The following is a 20921-nucleotide window of genomic DNA, read 5'->3' as shown; positions in this document are numbered from 1 at the left end:
GGGTCATAGTCAGTGTGAGAATCTGCTCTCTTTGCTGCTTGGTTGTGCGAACAAAACAAATTTGATGGGGTGACCTTATGAATCCTCAGATGACCACGAGACAATGTGCTTGGATCCTACGAGAGCAGTTAAGGATGCATCTGGAGTGAATGGGCAATGGCTAGAGGGCCAACAGGTGTTGCTTACACTCTCAGGGTGACCCTGGACCTGTCACTTTAAACTCTGAGGCTCAGTGACTTCAGGATATGGTAGAAAACACCTGGAACTTGACTTGGTGTCACTAGCCAAGCAACAGCCTCTCCAAGGCCATTTTCACATCAGTGAAAGTAGTCATTTCAGGGGGAAAAAAGGGGGTACAATGTAGGAATATTTTATAAATTTTGCTTATCTAAGGGAACCCAGGATGTTGCCTCTGAGGTCAGGGAAGTTTTCATTTTCTCCCCAGAGTGCCTTAAATTGGCCAAATGAAAATGTTAAATACATTTTAGAAAAGTTTTAATTTGAACTTATGATTAAAAATACATTTTATAAATAATTTTTTCCATAGACTTGATTGACGATTGTTGCACTTTACAAAAGACATACTGCAGCAACAATGGATTAAAGAAATTACAAAAAATATACTTATAGTCCTATTTAAAAATACAACACATTATATACATCACAGCGTTTTCTTTGTGCAAAGTTTAAGAGAATGCTGTCACCTATTCACTTAAAGGGAAGTAAACTTTAATACAGTTACTTTGCATAATAATAGAGGCACAGTTGAAATAAATTCTTCCCCTCTAGAAGTTAATATTTCTTAGTTCAACATCTCACTTTTATTTGGTAGAATCGAAGGTTGACCTCAGCTTTATTCAAATATATATTCGTGTGTGTATATATATGTATATACATACACATATACATATACATATATATGTATATTTAAGGAGACAAGTGTCTGTCTTGAAATTAATCAGTCTGAGTATATCTTCTCTATTAAACAAAGCCGAATCTGTCAACTAATGGATATCCTCAGTTGACACTTCCAGTTTTCGCTGTGGGACAAAGAGAGTTCCTACAGGGGTCTTATTAGCACCATCAAAATCCATGCAAGATGAGCCCATTGGCTTTGGTGGTCCACCTGGGGTACGGAAGAAGCTTTCGGTCACTAACTGTGACCCTTTAGGTGTCACAGGAACAGGCTGATGGGAAAGAAAGGAATGGAAAATAGAAGTTAAGTCCACAGGGAGAGGTATGCTTAGCAGCTTGGAGGCTTGGACTGGAAGCCTGTGTCACATGGAGGGAGGGACCCCAAAATCAGTTAGAGTGGCCTCAATGAACTTTCCAGCCTCAATTATTTTTGTTAAGGTGAGAGAAAATGCTCACGGTAACCCAAACCCAATCATCTGAATTCCTTGGGCACTCTTCCTGGGCTTGGAAGGAAGATGGGCCTTCATCTCTTTGGAAGGATAGACAGGTCTATCATCTCCCGTGATACCCATACCTGGGATTTCACAATTCAAGGAAAAAATCAATTAAATGGAAATAGTCTCACCTGTTGTGCCCCTGAAGCAGCTACAGATTGTCCATTTGGTTGGTTCTGGCCCAGGATTGGCGAGTCATATCTGGTGGCCCTTCCTTGATGAGGGCCTGTGTTCTCTGGTGCAACACTAACTGTCTCTATTCTTGGAGACATGGGAACAGTTCCCGGCCCAGGGCTGGTGGACACCTGCACACTGGGGGAGATGAGTCCCAAGTGCTGTAAGGTGAAGTTTACAATGGCTGAGCTTGGGTTCTGGATGGGAATGGGATGGCTCGAAGCAAGAGCCGGGCTGTTCCTGACAGGTACAGCTGCCACGGAAGTTGGTGAGACCATTAGCTTCAAAGGTGTTACATGAAAAGAGGGAAAATTAACAGCAGTGAGTTCGGATGATGTTACTGGAATAACACCTGGAAAGAAAAGAAGGGGAGATATTTTATTTTATTTATTTATTAAGATTTATTTATTTATACAAGCACTGGGGTACAGGCCAGAAGCGCGGGAGGGTGAGAGAATTCACCAGAGCCAGAGCGGGGAACAGAACAGGCAGACTGACTGAAATACACTGCTGAGGGGAGCAGCGGGCAAGACAGGAGAGGTCTGCCTGGCCATGTGGGAATCTCCCTGGCTGGCCGGGAATTGAACCAGCGCTGCAGAAGCTGCGGACAGCTTCACAGTGCTGTGCTCAACCCTCCGTGCCACAGGGGAGGCCTGGGGGCGGGAGATATTTTAAAAGCACAGGCATTTGTCCGAGAGGCTTACAAAGCTTAAATGAACTTGAGACTGACACACACTTGAATAATGTTTGTGTACACTCACCTGTGATTGGGGAGCTGTAGATCCTGTGGTTTGGGGAAAGTGTACCTGAGTTTTCTTTACTAGATAGAATGGACTCTGCCCCCAGGGATGAGCACTGGGTGAGAGGGATTAGGTATCCTGATGGGTACAAGGTCTAGAAAACAAGGAGGAAGGGTTTATTTTACACACAAACACCGGAAGAAAAATGACCATGGGCCCTGTCAAGGACTAATATCCCTTGGTGGTTGTTTGTCTCATCAAACCAAAGCCTCTGATGATATGGGCAGCGGGTGGGCCAATTATACAGTTCCTTGAAGACAATATCCCTCCCTTCCTTTCCAACACTTGTCCCGAATAACACAGACCATGTGTTTCTTCAACACCACCTGTAGTCTTCCAAAGCATCCTAGAGATAGCACCTTCACTGGCATCTAAGTCCTGCCATGAGACTTCTGGGCATCAAGTGGTGCTCACTGTGAGAACCAAATTTAATGCAGCGGGGGAACCTGGAGAGCACTGCTGGGCTGTTAGCTGATTCTTCTTGATAGGTGTAAGATGGTTATCTCCCAGAGTAAGTGAGAGACCCTACTTCCATGAGATTTAAACCCTACAGTTGGGGTCAAGTATGTTTGGAAGATGCTCAATCAGCAAAAAGAAAGTGAATTTCTGAGACTCATAATGGCAAGCATTGCAAATCTCCAAGTAGGGCATCCAGCATGTTATTTCCCAAATTATTGACAACTAACTTTTTGGTAGTACTGCTCTTCAAGGAAAACATTGTGAGAAAGGCAATTTAGAGAAAGGGGGTTGCGAAACCATAGCTCAAAATGCAGCCTTTTGGCTGTTTTTGTCAATAAAGCTGTAATGCAACAGCCATGCCCACTCATTTATGTCCTGTCTGTGGCTGCTTTCCTCTTCTGTCACGATGGCAGAGTTGAGTAGTTGCAACAGAGACTATATGACCCACCAAGCCAAAAATATTTACTATCTAGTCCATTACAGAAAATGTTTGCTGGCCCCTATTTGGAACAAAGGAATGATAAGTTAGGTCCGGCTGATACTAAGCAAACACTCTTATACAGGCCACAAGGCTTGGCACCACAGACAAAAAAAGAGAACGCGTTCATTCTTATGCTGTGGAACAAAAAGCTTTAGGCAAGTTTATATTTCAAATGGAAAAGGTCTGACTGTGAGGTTATACACATCCCCGCCATGCCTGGCAACACCTGTATTTTACCAAAGGGGAGCTTCCATGGACGGCTGAATTGTCTGAAAAGTCTGCTTTAGCCTTATGATGAGCAGGACTGGCAAAAACTAAAGCAACTCTTGTAAACTAGGGCCCCTCCTGTTATCTTCCTGCAGAACTTTCTTGTCTCCACTGTCAAAACAATAGCCTACACTTTGATCTATGAGAGCCTATCTTTTCCTTGGGAACCACTGAAATCAGGGTCTGCAGTGATAAAAATGTACCACCAGCTTGGAATTTTTGGTTTGCAGATGCTTGGTGCTATATCTTTACAAGCAGGTTCCTTAGATTTGCAGGCATACAGAATTTTAAGAGCAGATTCGGGCATTTTTACAACTAGCTGTTTTTTGTTGTTATCTTTAAACATTTTCTCTCATTGGTATAAGTTATTTTGGTTCAGCTCTTCCAAATCTTCTGGGAACCTATAGTACTTGAATTATAATTTTTCAATTTTATATAAACCACATACATCACAAAATCTTTTGACCTACGATGCCAATTCCTTTATCGAGGAAAGATTAGAGCTATTAAATTAGCAGGATAAAAGAATCTGACATATTTCAACTTGCATATCATCTTACCTAACCTACAAGAGTTCTTTTATCCCTTTTCTTGTTATATCTTCCTGTATTATTTTCACAACAGTTTGTACCATCCACTACCGTCTGTGTTTAATTGTATACTATCTTATCTTTACCCCCAGAAGTGTAGTGCTCAGCAAATGTTTCCATGAGTCTACACATGAATCTTTCATTGTCTTTGTTCTGCTCAGTCTATGCTAAAAAGAAGTGGTCAAAATGAAGTCGTGGAGATGAAAAGAGAAGCTGGGAATGTGGAAAGCTATTCACTGAAAACCCGAATCCTGAATAACTAAGTGAGCAACAGGAGACCATTATTAATTCACATCCAGTGGCCCTAAGAGATTATGGACCTCCCAGAAAACTGAATCAAGCCAAAGCTTATGATTTTCTCCCTAGCTTGTATATTAAATGCAAAATGATACTACACTGAGATAATAGATGTTTTAGACAGTTATCACAAGGTCATCCTCATGGAAGATATGACAAACTCTAAAGCTGCTGTAATAATAAGTTACAATAATAACCTGAGCTTATACAGCCCCTCAAAAGGATGACAAGCTGCTTTTAAATATCATCATGTAATAAATTCATTAAACCTCACAGAAATGGCAATATGGCCCTGGGTTAAGTTCTCAAAAGCAGCCATTACCAAGAGCAAGTATTGGGTTTGACTTGATCCTGAGCACTGTGCTTTACAGCCAGCAGATGATCAGGAAAAATTGGTGGAAAAGTCTTTGGAGATGTAGAAAATAAAATGTGGTGAGGTAAAGTAACTTGAGTTAAGAGCAGGGACAAAATGAGAGATTAACTTCAGCTTCCATGTTTAGTGGTGTTAATTCAGTGATACTGAATTGTCCTATGGTAGGAAAATTAGATAATGTATATAAAATTGTCTGGTATGTCTGATGTCTGCCATGAGGGTAGGCATGCTATAAATGTTCATTCCTTCCTGAACTAAACGCCCCCTAAGAAAAATTTCTATAATCAATGCACCAAATATACTTACAGTTTGCCAATGTTTGATTTTCTATTTCTAGAAAATGGAAATTTTCGTTTAGATTTTAGGTAGAAAATAAAAATTGGGGCAACACTTTATCCTAAGTGAGAGATGCCAGTTACATGACATCAAACAAACATTAGATAATGACTCAGAAAGCCAGAGTTATAAGAACCCTACGTATCTGTCCATTCATTTAGGGCTACGTCTGCTCGTAAATTATTGAAGACTTTCATGACAGGTGTTTGCAGTACACGATGAAGAAATAGACTTAAGGACAACCACCTAGAGTGCTTTAAAAATAAAGCAAATAATCCCTTCCTCCAAAGGTTAAAAATGTCCCTGCCGTCATCCCACTCAGGAGATTAACTGTCTGGGGCCTTGTTTGGATTGTGGGATGTAAGAAACAGTCCTTGTCTTCTGAAAGACTGCTCTTTGCTTTGGTAAATTTCATAAGCCACTGAATTCCGCTTTAATCATTTGGGGAGTTCCTAAAGTTTTGTATACTTCAACGCTCTACTTACCGTGGAGACATTTTCAAGTCCTTTTAGGTCCTCTTTAAATTTCTTTTTCGAGCCACTGTCCTGAAGCATGCTTGCCCTCTTTGAGCTTCTTTCTCCAGCTGGCTCCCTGTCTTGGTTCTTTGCACCTTGCCTCTCTGGCCCTGGCAGCACACCTCCAGGCCTGATGGATACACTGGACTTTGTGGCATCACTGGTGATCTTCTCACTGGGGCCATCTATGGAGTCTTTTGAGCTCATAGCTTTAGAAGGGGGTGTGAGGCAGACAGTTGGGTTCAGGCCTTGGGACGGCGAGATGGTTTGGGCTTGGGCGGGCTGCAAGTAGATAGCATAGGATGGGCCCGGAGGGGCCTGAGGTAGGATCACAGGCACTGCTGATGACAGTGGACTAGGGATCAGGGGGACCACCCCCAGGGGCTGGATGAGGGATGGTGCTGTCAGCTCCAGCTCAGCATTCACTGGGGTGTCCAGAGGGGCCAATGGTTTGCAGTGCCCAGATCTTGCCAGCTGTACTTTCACCTTCTTTCTGGGTTCACTAAAAGACAAGATTCAAACTTGACACAAAGGAAACACATTTTTCTCTAAATGTTTTGTCGCTTTGAGATCGAAGCCATTTTTCTATGGAACTAGCAGTATTTCTGTAATGATTATGTATGAAGTCATGAGAAGATTATCTCACCAATTTCTAGGGCCAGCGCTTTTCCTTACATAAAATAATCCCATCACCCAATGTAAAGGTACTTACTCTGTTCCTAAAGAGCGTTGCTAACCTACCTTGATTGCTCTTCTAGCTGCATTTTGCAAATAGCTGCAAGCTGAGCCATTTTACTTGGGAAGGGTGTTGGATTCTGAGAACTCTCAGCTATAAGATAGTAAGAAGAGGGGGGGCTTGGTCATAGCAAAAGAATAAAATGATCACAGATGAACCTCCGCTGCTATCAAAGGAACAGAAAATATGCACCCTGCCCCACCCCCCAACCCCACAGCAATTAGAGGATAAACTGCACGAATTAATTTTTGTCCTTTCATTCATGTAAGTTAGGCTTCAAGAGGGTTTGGGTATATAGATATTGAAATAATTCTAACAAGTACTGTTGGGATGAAGCAAGTGAAAAAAATATGAGATAAAAAGGAAATTCTTCCTAGCAGAGTCCTGAAATGATTGAAAACCTACCTTTGTTGGTTTTGATAGGGCTACTGGGCGCAGAATTTATCTTTCTCCGATCACTTTCTATGCTCTTCACCAGTTTGATAAGAGATGGGTGTCGGGTAAAGTTTGGTTTCCCACGTGTGGAAAAGAGGTTTTTGGCACAGTTTTCTTTTGAAGACCGCGTCCCTTCCAAATCAGTGGGGACCAATGGAGTTACCGGGCTGAGTCCTGAAATAGAATAGGGTAGTGTATTAGCACACAGGTGGTTCAGCTTCATTTGGGGATTTTAAAGTGTCATTCTACAATGATTTTAGGAATTAAAGTTACAGAGCACGGCATACGGACACTGTTTTAAGGGCTTTATGTACAAAATCTTGTTTATTTTACTAAATGAATACTGGGATAATATTCCACACCTTAACATCTATGAAATCTACTGCATTTTATAACCAGTAGTGTTAAGAGTGTAATTATACTTGGTATTGGTTTTTCTTTTTATTGATATTAAAGAATTTGGGCATCATATAATCGGTGGAGTCTGAATCTGATAAAATATGGTAATCATCACTACTATGGACTGATATTTGTATATCCCCCAAATTTCTCCATTGAAATCTAATATATAATGCAATGGTGTTAGGAAGTAGAGCCTTTGGGAGGTGCTTGGTTCATAAGGGCTGAGCTTTCTTGAATAAGATTACTGTTCTTACAAGAGACCCCTCAGAGCTATCTAGAAAGTGGAAACTCATCAGATTCTGAATCTGCTGGCACCTTGATCTTGGATTTCCCAACCTCTAGAACTATGAGAAATACACTTGTGATGTCTATAAGCTACCTCTCTATGGTATCCTGTTCTAGCAGTCTGAATGGACTAAGACATTTTCAACAACTCCATCAGGTAGGAATTTCTCATGAAATTATCCCCATTCAGCTACTAACTTAAGGTTCTCAAACTAGTAGATCATGGGCTTGGGATGTGAGCCTGGTCAGTCAGGCCTTAGAGCCTGTACTCTTAAGTCTCCTCACCCAATGACCTCTCTCTGAGATTACACCCAAAAGCACAATTACTTTCCAAAGATACCATCATTCTCCCCATTTTGCAGGTGAGGAAACTGAGTCTTGAAGAAGTCTAAGGCCTCACAGCTAATAGGCTGACCTAAGACTGTAACCTAAGTCTTCCTCTGCCTCTGTAGCCCATGTTCATGCCACTTTCTAATACTTCTGTGGGCAGATCTGCGATGGAATGTAAAATATCAGAATCCCAGGGTGAGATGGAGACTAGAATATTAGTATTGGAGTGAAATCATTCCATATTCCTGATGTGCACAAGCTGTTAAAGTCACCGAGTAGCATAATATGACAACATAAGTATTTTATGGTTGGTGACCTTTCAACTTTTTAAAATCCTTTTAAGTACAGATTCTGTCTCTTAGGCACTGATGAGAGGCGGTTATGGACCTTGGGTCACTGACAGAGCCAGCTGCTAGACGTACCATATTGCCATTCATTTCAAATTGTTTTTCCAGACACTTGTATATGTTCTTTCCAAGTGAAGTGTGGGTAGGAGAGGGTAGTGTGGGTAGGAGAGTTGTCTCCAAATATGCATTAATTCAAAATAATGAAGCAAAGGAGAGAAAACAAATACATACCACTGGAATTTGGACTGATTTCTGGGCCTGTCCATTTAAAGGCAGGTTTTCGCCCCCTTTCCTCTGTCACATGAACTTTCTTGATAAGATCCAGACTACTCAGAACATTAGCTATATCATACAACCTCCTAATTTTTGCTGAAAAAAAAAGCACATATTCCACTTAATGAAATAATGAAGGATCAAAGAACTCTGATTCATAAAAACTTGATGTATATTCGAAGAGGATCTTAACCATCCATGTCAGACAGACTGTTTAACACAAAGAAATAGCTTGAAATAGTGAAAAGACTCAGGCACTGCACATACTGAATTTTAAAATGACAAAGCACATGTTACAAAAAGGGAAAAATGACATAATGAGATCACCCTAGGGAAATATTACACATTTTTAATAAAAAGTCACCATTCTTGGGCATGTTCTAATGAAGATTCAGAAGAATTTTATGAACAAACTGAAAGAAAGCATCAATGACAAATGTATTACTTTCCTATTGGTGACAGTTTATAACAATAAGATTTATTTCATATCCTAAGCATGGAGAATTCTATACCCCCACAGAATATGTAAATGTTTCTATTGTCCTTATATAACATATAAAGCATAGATTTGCTAATTCCACAGATCTCAACATATAGAAAGTTCTGTTACAACAAGTCTGCCTTGACTTTCAGCTTGACAGCACAAAATTACAAATCAAGCCGTGATAGAGGGTTCTGAATTCCCTGTGGATCCAGCAAATTACAGGTCTGCAGTTCTTGGAATCGTTTCCACAGCTGTGACTAACCAGTGAAATGGAGAGCTGAGCACAGTCTGGTGACTCAGAAGAAGCAGGCATCCCATCAGCAGTATCAGGGTGTGTTTTCTGAGACTGCACATCTCCCAAGCCAATTGCCAACATTATTGCCTCTACTCTACTTAATTTTGTCTTTATAGAGATACTATCAACCTGGGATGTTCGAATATCCTTCTACAGGACTAGCACAGCTTTACAGGGACAGGAGAGACTGTGACAGCTCCTGGCACTGCTCAGCCTCTGCTGTTGCTTGGGGTGGCTCCTCCTTATCAGACACCCTGAGGTTCAGCATCATGTCCTATGTGGAGGTTTGCTAGTGCTCCCAGGGGAGGTGGGCATACATCAGGTCACTGCCCATGTGCTGAATACTTCTTCCATACCCTTTGTCTACTCTTTTCATAGGGTATCCAAATTTTGTTATGGTGGCCAGGGCAGAGGTCTCCCTTGGGGGCCCACTGTTGGTCCTTCCCCAGTGTCAAGCAGGTGTTCTGGCTAACACCATTCTTTCAAAATGGCTGCAGGACATTTCAGGAACAATTTTAGAGCGGTTATTCATACTCTCACATGAGTCAGTGGTAAGAGTAGAGAGTTGGAGCCATACCACTTTGCAATTCATTGCTAGTGGGGGACACTAGAGATTCCAGGAGTGTGTTATGTTACAGTATCAACTGAGGAAACTTAAGGAACTGTTTAGAAGCTAAAGCGTCCTGTGTATGCATAATTCTTCCTAAATATCTGTGAATCCTACAAGTTAGCTAAAGCAGTATGAGCAAGGCTTCGGGGGAGTAGGGAGGCTACAAAAGCATAGAGAAGATCTCTTTAAATAGCAAATGGAACTGGAAATCACTTCCTGAGATTTTACTGTTTAATAGGCCCCAAAGTCCAACACAGTCATGGCACTTACTTTTAAATTTGCTTTTATCCAAATCTTCCACATGGTCCTCCCCAATTAAAATCTTGGCAGCAATTTCTAGGCTTACTATCTGAGGCGTTGACACCAAAAACAGCATCACAAATTTCTGGCTCATCACTCTTAAAGACTTGTCTTTGCGGCTGTTTACAGAAGCTTTGGAGAAGAATGAGGCGTAGAGAATTAAAATTCATAAAGGGACAAATGACTTCTAAAGTAACTAGGCTAAAAATACCACTACCTGACATACAGTTGACAATAGTAGCATTTGAATGCTCAAGGCAACAGCGGGAGGTTTAGCGCGGTGTTCCATAAGGAAACTCTTCCTCTAGTCCAACAGAGGCACAGGGCCGCCCTGCTTTTCAATCCCATCTCACCTGCCCGGAATTCCATTCCAGGGAGTTCGACAAAACACACGTCTGGGTGTCCGTTTTGGCCATTATTTGACTTGATGGTGTGATCCTCTATAGCGTAAGTCTTATTGAAGTCAAACTCTTGTTCATATTCTTTCTTTTTGATCATCATGATCTGCTCGGCGTACTTGTTCTCCTCCCCGACGCTTTTCAGAGTCCCCAGGGTTTTGTTGAGATTATGTCGCCCGTGCCAAGTGTACCTGTTTTTGGCAAGGCGGCTCACCATGTGCAAACTCTCTAGGACGTTGACAATGTCGTAAATGCGGCGACGCTCAACATCTGCAAGGAATGAGCAACCACAGGTTACTAGGGTCCCATTTTGTAATGTGTATAAAATCGACTAACTTTTTCTTCCATGATATATTAGTTAGCAGGTTCTGATTCTATGACTTATGCTCAGTTAAGAGTGTGAAGATGAGAAAGACATGGTCTTGCTCTCAATGGATAAAAGTAATGTCACTACAAATTAAAAAGGTAACATTTATTGAGAGCGTAGTATGTGTCACATAGCTTTAGGACATTTTCATACTAACTTGTGATATTTAGTATGAAACATCCTCACTTAATTGATAAGAAAATAGAGGATAGGACCAGCTCAGGAGCTTATCTCAGGCAAAGTCAATAGTAGCAAAACCAAGTCCTTAATATTCTAAATCCCACACTTCAAGCCTATCTCCTATACTGCTCAACACATACACATGTGTCACAGAATAGGTACAAGATGCTGAGATTTTTTTACTGTTCCTGGAACCTGCCAGATAGACCCTTGCCTGAAGGCCTTTGTGCAGTGCTCTTCCTTCTTCTGGAATCCCTCTTCCAAATAGTCTCATAGTGACTCTTTCAAGTCCTTGCTCAGATGTCACCTTCTCAGTGAGACCTGACCTGACCACTGGATTTAAAATTACAATACATACCCTTAACAATCCTGATTTCTTTTTACCCTGTTTTGCATCTTCTTTTTATTCTAAAGAACATATTACTCCCTCCTAAAAGACATTATTATTATTTATTAAGCCCTTTACATGTTATCGTTTGCTGCCATTACAAAGTAGTATCCATGGGAGCAGGGGTTTTGTCCTTTTTGTTTTGTTCATGCTGCTATCCCAAGCTCCTACAACATTGCCTGGCACACAGCAGATGATCACTAGATACCTGATGACTTAAAGGACACAGCTGGCCCTGTGACTCCATGGGTTTCACACCTGCAGATTCAACCACCAGCAGGTTGAAAATTCATACTGAGTATTCAAGCCTACAATGGTTGAGTTGGTACTGAACATGTGCAGAGCATTTTTTTAGTCATGATTCCCTAAACAACGCAATATAACAATTATTTACATAATATTTACATTGTATTAGGTTCTACAAGTAATCTAGAGATGGCATAAAGTATATGGGAGGATGTATGGGTTACATGTAAATTTATATAAGGGACTTGAGCACTTGTGGCTTTTGCATGCTGGGGGTCCTGGAAATAACTCCCCAAGAGTTCTGCTAGACAACTATACATCTATACATCTGATGTAGCTACACTAAGTGTATATGAATAGACGAATCAAAATGGCATATTCTTAAAGTGAAATAAAGTAGTTACTTATAAAGGCGATTAAGTCAAAATTTCCTTCATAGAGTAATAGCTATGTAATAAATATCATGACTCCAAAGGTAAGCCAAATTTGCCACAAACCCCTTTTTAGTTATAACCAGATTTGAGTCTATCAAAGAAAGGAGTACACAGGGGCAAGGGAACATAGTAACTGTCGCCAAATACAGAATACCCAGAAAACCATAGGTTCTCAGAATAGGGTTGGGAAGCTGCTGCCACAAAAGTGCTGCTCCCACTGGCAGAAGCTGATCCCAGCAGAAGTTAGGAAGATGTCATTCTGCAGACTGTCTCTACCTTTAGCTAAGAAAGAAGTTCAAGTTGTAGCTGTTCATAAAACAAGTTACATAACAATGTTGCCTTCTATAAAGCTTGTCAGTTTTTGAAATGCAGTCAGAAGCAATCTCCATTGAGATTGTTCGCTGCTGTTCTGAGTCACTGAAATTGGAAACTATATGTCATAATTCTTAAATTAATAGGGCTGGGGGGGGGCCTTATTTGTGTCATTATAAACCCTGGCTGGATAAGCATGGTTGTTTTAATTATTAGCCATTACAGTGAGCTTTTTGCATACTTACTAAGTTCCTCAGCTACTTCGTCAAGACAGATGTCATTATTCACGGCAGGGTTGGGATACTTAGGATACCGGGCTAAGAACTTATGACACAACAATCCTAAACTTTTCTCTTTTCGACTTGGTTGGGATTTCTCATATTCATCTCCAGATAAATGTTCCTACAAAGGAAAAGGTAAATAATATCTTATTCTGAAATACTTTGACAGATTTATTAGGGGTATCTGTACTTGATGACAAACACTTACATTATGGGCTTAGCTTCAATAGCTGCAAAATTTGTGTGTGTGGGAAAGGTGGGGAGCCAGTATAAACTGCCTGGCAGATCTAAATGGGAAGTCTAGATTAAAAATAGATCAAAGATTCAGAATTTCCAGTGCTATCCATATTTCATGGGATCCAAACCTTCGTGCACCAAAGGGGACTAATAACAGTACATAGAGGCCATGCTTTATATAGCTGGCACTTCTGCGATAGCTATCAAGTCCCCAAATCCCCCATTCTCCACCCAGTCCTCTGCAAACCTACGTGCAAACACTCTTTAGGCTCAGTTAATCCATTTCTGCTGTCAAATAACCCCCTTTTTTGATCTCTGTTGCGGATCTCAGGGCTCACGGCACTGATGAGCATTTTCAGGTTGGCTGTTGGTGTCCAGGGTTCTCCCTGGGCAATTTCCTTGGGCTTGGTGGGGGTGGTTAAAGGGCCAAGGTCAGGCTGGATCTCCGCCAACACTATATTGGCTGCAGTGGATTCTTTCAGAGGTGTCTTCATTAGTCCCCTTTTATGAGGCTCAAAAAAGAGATTTTCCTGGTTTAAAACAAGTAAACAATTAAATCCACTGTAAAAAAAGATTTATTAGATAACTTTTGACTCTAGAAATTGTACAAGAAGTTAGCATAGACTACTGCTAAAGATTATTGCTAATGTCTGATAACGTTGTAAAGTTGGCTAAATCAGTAACTGTATCCCAACGATCACTTGACACTACTTTATTATTGTCTATTTTAAGAGCTAAATTTCTCATTTTTAATTTTGCAACAAAATACAGACCTAAATTTACCTTATGTTCCAAGAATTAAAAAAAAGAGTAAGACTTGTAAGTTTTTTAACTTTTTTTTGAAATAATTTTGGATTTCAAGAAAAGTTGAAGAATAGTATAGAGTTCCCATAAACCTTCCATTCAGCTTCCCCTAACAGGACTGATAATTTAAAGTGATCCCATATCCCTAAGAGCATCTTTTTGCTCATGATATTGTATATTAAGCAAATGTCTCCATGGCAAAAATCATGACACAGTGATCTGTGTACCTACCTAGTACAATAGTTACATGCAGTGGGTGTTCAATAAAATACCATTGACACGGAAGAGTCAGTGAGCCAAGGAGACAAGGGCGAGGGCTAATATATATGTGGTCAGACTTGGCAAAATCCAGCAGGGAGCAAAGTCCAGAGTGCCTAAGAGCGGGATTTCTGACAGGGAAAGTCAGTTCCTTGAATATTTTACTTTACAGATGAATAAAATGAGGCACAGAGAAGCAAAACTAGTTACTCAAGATCGCAAAGCTACTTCCTGGCAGCTATAGGACTGCCAGTGAGCTTTTAGATGGTAAATTAAGTTAATAAATAAGACTAACAGAAACTATGTCTCATCTACATTTGGACAGAGGGGACTTGACACATTTTTCAGTCTATATCTATTTGAAAGAAAATGCTTACAATAGCAATAAGTAAAAGAAGAGAGAGACTTACTAATCCCTCAGTAACTTCAGGAACAAAAATTAATGGCACTGTTTTATATGTCTGTGACCTCTTAGAATTTATCAAGTGCTTTCCATGTGTATTTTCACTAAATTCTGTAGTCTTATTCTGCAAAAGAGGATACCCAGGCTGAGAGGTCATACAGGACTTGAACCTGGAAGTCCTCAATCCAAGTATGGTGCTCATACATGGAAGTCAATGTGATGGATTCAATGGAGAACCCTAGGAAGGATATGTATCTGAGAGGTGCCAACATCAAAATGGAGTTTTTTTAATGGAGTTTTTTAAAGGCTGCATTCCTTTACTTCAGACTATCAGAAGCAGCAGTAATTCTTATTTCACAAATATCTAAAATACTTTTTAAAAATTATTTATTTTTTTAAAAAGATTTATTTATTTATTTTATACAAGAACCGGGGTACAGGCCAGATGCGCGGGAGGGTGAAAGGATTCACCAGAGACAGAGTGGGGAACAGAACAGGCAGACTGACTGAAATACACTGCTGAGGGGAGCAGCGGGTAAGACAGGAGAGGTCTGCCGCGCCATGTGGGACCCTTGCGGGCCAGCCGGCCAGCAGATCAAACCATTGCTGCAGAGGCTGCAGACAGCTTCACAGCGTGGCGCTCAATAGCCTGCGCCACCAGGGGAGGCCCCAAATATCTAAAACTTTTAGGAAAATTGTATATTTCAACTTTTTTTAAGATATTGGTAGACAGGACTCCAATCACGACATCCTCGCTGACAAGTCTTTTGCAATTTTGCAAAATGTTGATCTCAAAAATAAAGGTTTCATAGCCCCTTAGGTTAAACAGGTTACTGACTTGGTAGAAAACTATCTAAAACAGAAAGTCAGTCTCAAATCAAGTGGAATGCCCTGCCTCAACTCCTACTGCTCAAGAATTCTCAGAAATACTATAATGCAACTAACAAATTTTATTGTTTTTAAAAATAACTTCCTCATGGCTTATCTTTTTGAAATTTCTATTAGAAACTAGCAAGATTACCTAACTCTGGGCAATTCTCCCCCTCTTCAAAAATTAAAATCTCCTTTCTACATGGAAAAGCATTAAGAAGTTATTGAATGCTGACACATCATGGTGTTAAATCAGAATGATATTGCATTTAGACTACACGGATAAATATTGAAGTTAAAAGAGAAGGTTTTGAAGTTATTGAAGTTAAAAAGGTACCTTTTCAGTCTCCATTCTGTAAATTTCTCATTCATTTAGAGTTTCTTCGAAAATGAAAAATCTGAAGTTCCTCCCAAGAGCCTACGGTTCAAGTAGTCCAATCAATTCTATGAAAGAGGTTAGTATCCTAGGAGGAAAAAAAGGAAACAGAAAAAGTTAAAGAAAAACACAACCAGAAGATTCGTTGAAAATCCCTTCAGCAACACAAGCCTTTGAAACAAAGACTCACAAAAATGGACAAACTACATTTACATTTTATTCCCGACCAGGGATCGCTTTTTGGGCGAAGATCCATCAAACCCCAGTAAATTCCTTCAGCCAATGGATCACGAGACCGATCTGTAACCCTCAGAATTTCCCGTGACAACTCCTTCCCACCCTCGAACAAGGCGAGTCCCTCCCAGGACCCCACCGAATGGACGGTCGCAAGCACAGGCACCCACCTGTTCACAGGAGTGAGCGCCCAGCCCAGGTTGCGGCTAATCTTCAACCCCCCCAAGTACCTGGATAAAAGTCTGCATCTAGATGCCTGAACGTCTCCCCTGACACCCACGTGCATAGGCTCAGCAGTAAAGTCTGCGCAAACACCTTGATCGGAAACTTCCAAATTCAGTCCAAACGTCCTAATTCCAAATTAGCTCCAAACGTCCTCTGTCCATTTAAAAAACGCCTTTCGATTAAAACTTCTAAAGTTTCCTTTAAAGATGCAAAGCGCCGTGTATTTGCAACTGGGGCTGCCGGTTCCCGCCACGACGTGGAATCCCACCGGGCGCGGCTGCATCGGCCCCGCCAGGCCCCCAGGTGCAGCCAGCCCCGGGCCGCCGCGGTGCTCAGGCTGCGCGCACTTCCCCCTCCGCCGGGCCAGCCGCCCCTCCCCCCGGGCCCCGTCCGCGCGCCGCCGGCCCGGCAGTTCCCGGACCGCATCCTTGTGGTCTCCAGGGCAACGACTCCCGGCCAATGAGCGAGCGCGGCCCGGGCCTGTGATTGGTCGGCGGCGCCGGAGGCGGGTCCGGACCTTCCGCCCTCGATTTAAAAATTTGGCGCGGAAAGCCGGACCGTGGCCGGCGCCGCCTCTCAGGAGCGCGGGGCTGGAGCGCGGGCAAACCCGCGCCCGGAACCTCGGCCTCCCGGCCCCTCCCCCTCGCCCGCCCCCCACCCCTCAGCGCGGGAGCTCAGCTCCTCCCTCCACGGCCCCCGGCGGAGCGAGAGGCGGGAAACGGCCGCGGCTGCCCCTGCCTGCCCGAGCCCTCTCGGGGCGCCCGGCCGGCCGACGCCGCGCCCCTCTGCGTCCCGCTGACCTGTCAGTTCACCTCACGGCTGGAGTCGACCGGGCTGAGCGGGAACTCCTCGGCACCTCTCCCCCGCTCAGGCCCGGGGCAGCCCGCGTGTCGGGCGGGCGGTGGGTCCTTAAGCCGCGCCGAGGTGGGTGCCAGAGGGAACCCCGGGGCCGGGACCGGCGGGCCGGCGGGTGGGCAGAGGGAGCGTGGCCGTCCGGGAGCAGCCAAGCCCCCGATTTGAAATTAACCCGCTCCCTGCGCGAGGCGCTCCCGCGGGCGGGGAGGGGCGCTCCCCTCCCCCACGCCCGCTCGCCCCGGCCCTGCACCCCGCGCGCCAATCCGAGCCTCCAGACTGGGGCGCGCGGCGAATCAGGGTCGGGCGCCGCCCCCGGCTCCCGCCTCCAGGATAGAGATGGGGGGGAAAAGTTCAGCAACTTTTTTCCCTTTTTTTTTTTTTTTTGCAAGCACCCCCTTTTTCTCCTTGCTTGCTCAAAGGTGGAGGAATGAAGTTTGGTTCGTGCGGGACACGCCTGCAGGGACGCGAGCGCCCCGGGAACCCCAATCTGGGGTCACCTCACCTGCTGCTCCGCCCCAGATCCGCTCACCTGCCTTCTGGACCCCGGCCGGGACTGTTCTCCCGTGCGCTTCAGCATCACTTACTGCGCTGCCTGCCCACCGCGCCTCTAGAAATTGGTGGGTGGAGGGAGAAGCGGCCCTAACTGGTGCTCCCCAACTCCTGGGCTCGGGGTCTTGGCGGATCCCTGAGACTCAGGTGTGAGAGGAGGAGCAGGGAGGCTGCAAACCCGCCAAGCCTGTCCCGGCTTCAGCGGTCTTCCCTCTCGCGTCCCACCGGCCCCTCTCTTTTCCCTCCTGGTGGTCTTTCCTCCCGTTCCCCCACCTTTTTTTTTTAAAAATCGGTCTCCAAGCTTCAGCGTGGAATATGGGGACCCGCTCTAGTCCGGCATCCTCATGCTGCAGCCTGGAAGCCGAGCCCCGGGGCGCAGCGCTGCCTCGCTCCAGCCGGGATTGTTTGCGCCCCGGTTGGTTTGCTCCGTTATTCTCTGCCTTAAAGCGTTTCCCCTTTTTGGGGACCCGTGCTGGAGTTGCGGGACCGCAGGTATTGCCCAACCGCGCCCAGATCAGGGCTCCCACCTATCGACTGTTTAGTTTGAGCTCTACCTCCTTTTTTTTTTTTTCCAATTTAATTTTTGGTAATTTCGCGTCTCTAGCTCCAGCAAGGCCCAGGGCTATGGTCCCCAGGCCCAGATTATACTTAGAAGTCAATGACTCACCAGGACTGACTGGTAGCACCACCCTTATATTCTGGGACGCGATGCAAGGGCGGGGCTCTGTGATAGTGAGGCAGGGGGTGCCGTGCCCCTGTGACCGGCCACAGGGTCGGGGGTCCCGGTGGCGAGCTATGGTTCTTCGCTCGGTGGGACGCGCTCTTAGGGGGCGTAGGGTGGCCGCCGCGAAAGTTTAGCGCGTTAGCGCCCGGGTCCTTGCCTCGCCCGCAGCCAAGGCGCGGGGCCAGAATCAACTTCAAGCATGTGTTGCTCAAGGACACGCTTCCACCTTGAAAGCTTTCCTTTTGCGGCGGCCTTGCAGAAGTGAATTGCCGCCTATAGCTTTCAGGTTTAAAATAAAGCAAGGGCCAGGGAGACCCTAGCATTGACTGCTCTTAGTGACTGGTTGCTGCTGAGCCCTGCACAACTTTTCTGGAGCAAGGTGTAGAGGTAAATACATCAAATAAGGTGTGAGGGTGGTGCCCCAACTTTGGCCTCTGTTTCTGCCATCCTTGTCCTCCCCTCCTCTCTGCCCCTTCCTGCCCTCCCAGCACTTAGGAAGAGCTGCCCGTTCAGCTCTGCCCAACCTTCCTTAAGTTTTCACAGTCTGGAGTCCTCTGTAAAGGGATTCTTCCGAAGCAGCCAGTCTTTGGAAGACTGAGGCTTGCCTCTAGTGTTCTCAGGTGGTGGCCACTGTGATGGCATATGAGCTCTAGGGCCATTCGTGCCCTCAGATGTTTAGGCTCCAAGTACATGATAAGCAAATAAAGCAAGCAGTAGCCATCTCTGGTGACATTTCAGAAAGAGCAGTCCACTTAATACTCAGCACATGTGGTGAACACAGGTTATGACCTGGAAAGCAAAGAGGGGCATTTTTAAGTAACCCAAGGGCTGAGGGTAAATGATAGGGCTGGAATTTGAAGCCGAGTCTGTTTACTCTTAAGGGTTTTGCACTGAAAATCATGTTCTCCCCTGTGCGGGTCTTTAGTCCCTTCACAGAGTGGATATGTCCCATTTTAGAGAGAAGAAAACCCAGGCACAAAAAGGTGTAAATGACATCCAGATTAACTAGAGTCAGGATTAGAATTTAGGTCTACCTGATAGCACATCCTATCTCCTTTCTCACTGCTGCTGAAAATTTCTATGAAACCTTAGATCTGCCCTTAACTATCTAACCCCACCCCCAATATTACCAAAATACAGAAAAGTGGGATGTGTAATTCTTGGTTAATGACAATAATCATGTTTTATTGAAAACTGAATTATAATCCAACTCACTGTGATGAAAAGTAGCCTGTATATTAAGGGTAAATTATATAATTTTCAATCAACAAACCTTTCATGTAAAGGTAATGAAAAAAAGAAAGCTGAAAAAACTCCACTCAACACTGTACAGTCTGTCAATTTGAAATGCAACATGAATATAAAAGAAAGATGACTACTAGAGACATTTATGTTTACTGCACAACCAAGAAGGAAGGTTGAGGGACAAATTTGAAATCTGTTGTTTCTCCATCAAATACGTTTTCCAGTTATTAGCTACATAATTCAAGGGGATATTCATGCATTTGTTTTTGTTCACCTTGTTGTGTAATCTGTCTCACTGATGTTAGACCAGTTTTTCAACTTTGTACTACCACCCGTATGGTTTGAACAACTGAGATGTTGTGTAACACGTTCAGCATTCAACAATGAATACAAGATGTCAGGGATGAGCAGGAGAAAGATGGGCTTCATTTGAGGTATCTAGATTCAGAGGTAACACAGAGCATCTGAATCGTGCCCCTTCTCATCATCACCAGAGCCTCACATACCTGATCTGAAAAGAGCAGACCCTTCCTGCTGACAGGAATAGGTGATGAAGACCTAAGAGGGAGTAGAGTTAGCTCCTGGTCCTTTTCATCCCCCCTGCCCCAACAATGCTTTCTGTGCGCTTTCTATCACCTTATCACCAGCTCTGCTTCCCAGCCAAGTGGAGCAATGTGGGTCGTGCTTTTTCTGCAGCACGTGTTGGCACAGCCACCACAAAACAGCTGTCTAGAGCTTTAAATTGCACAAATCCCCATGTGCTAGGGTAGACTGCAGCTGCTCACAAACGATTTCAGCCATCCCAGGTCTTCGCCACCCCCAGTCTTAAAGCTAGTGGTTACTCTGCCCCAAAATGAATCATCCTGGACTCAGTCTGGCCAGGCTTTAAAAAGGGTGGATATGACAAGGATCTTTGGAGGTGGAAGAGCCTGGAGCTGTTTTGTGATGATGCTGGAGCTTCAGAATCTGCAGAAAGCAGCTGCTAGGCTGTGTGTGAAGTCCCTTCCACCTTTCCTGTGACTTCCTGTGGGTACTCGCCTCACTGATGAGCCCTGAGTGGGTATTTGCAGCCCTGGACTCAGCTGCAACAGCAACAGTTGCTGCCATTTTTAAAGCAATCACTGCATCTAAATTTTTTAAATGCTTTGGGGATAATAGAACACAAGCTACCCAGGACTCTTTTATAGAACTAATCTGAGTTCTGTCCTCATTGTGTTACTGCATCATCACATCTTAAATTGTCAAGATCATGTAGCCTTAGTACTTACGCTTGGATTGGGAGAACCCATTTTTCCAGGTTCAGAATATTAAAAAAAGTGTATATACAGATTCCTGGA

The 20921-nt window shown here is 43.8% G+C and overlaps 1 protein-coding gene across 5 annotated transcripts; it reads right to left on the bottom strand.

The window, feature by feature from the left end:
- Positions 1–503: 503 nt before the first annotated feature.
- On the bottom strand, positions 504–17155 carry E2F8 (E2F transcription factor 8). Of its 5 annotated transcripts, none has more exons than XM_037522599.2 (13): positions 17012–17155; positions 15714–15840; positions 13293–13571; positions 12769–12925; positions 10552–10866; positions 10169–10330; positions 8468–8605; positions 6843–7046; positions 6443–6530; positions 5672–6203; positions 2345–2477; positions 1541–1935; positions 504–1187 (listed from the first exon to the last, which is right to left on the bottom strand). In XM_037522599.2, the coding sequence occupies exons 2-13, from the start codon at positions 15726–15728 to the stop codon at positions 1005–1007; spliced, it is 2601 nt and encodes an 866-aa protein (XP_037378496.1). In that variant the 5' UTR covers positions 15729–15840; positions 17012–17155; the 3' UTR covers positions 504–1004. The 5 variants fall into 5 exon arrangements, with proteins under 5 accessions (XP_037378496.1, XP_037378497.1, XP_037378494.1 ...); XM_037522600.2 differs by having other exon boundaries at positions 17024–17155; XM_037522597.2 differs by lacking the exon at positions 17012–17155 and adding an exon at positions 16217–16523.
- Between the last annotated feature and the right edge of the window lie 3766 nt (positions 17156–20921).

This window comes from Talpa occidentalis, unplaced genomic scaffold (assembly GCF_014898055.3).
Source record: "Talpa occidentalis isolate TD23 unplaced genomic scaffold, MPIMG_talOcc4v2.1 talOcc4.3, whole genome shotgun sequence".
Taxonomy (NCBI): domain Eukaryota; kingdom Metazoa; phylum Chordata; class Mammalia; order Eulipotyphla; family Talpidae; genus Talpa; species Talpa occidentalis.
Note: the sequence above shows the minus strand (reverse complement) of the source record. Positions and strands in the feature narration are given on the sequence as shown.

Bases quoted from the DNA above. Each gene is read 5' to 3' on its own strand.
- E2F8 (XM_037522599.2), bottom strand. The intron at 10,867-12,768 runs GTAAGTATGCAA...CATTCCTTGCAG, and splicing joins CGAAGTAGCTGAGGAACTTA to ATGTTGAGCGTCGCCGCATT. The intron at 6,204-6,442 runs GTAGGTTAGCAA...CTTGTCTTTTAG, and splicing joins CAGCTAGAAGAGCAATCAAG to TGAACCCAGAAAGAAGGTGA.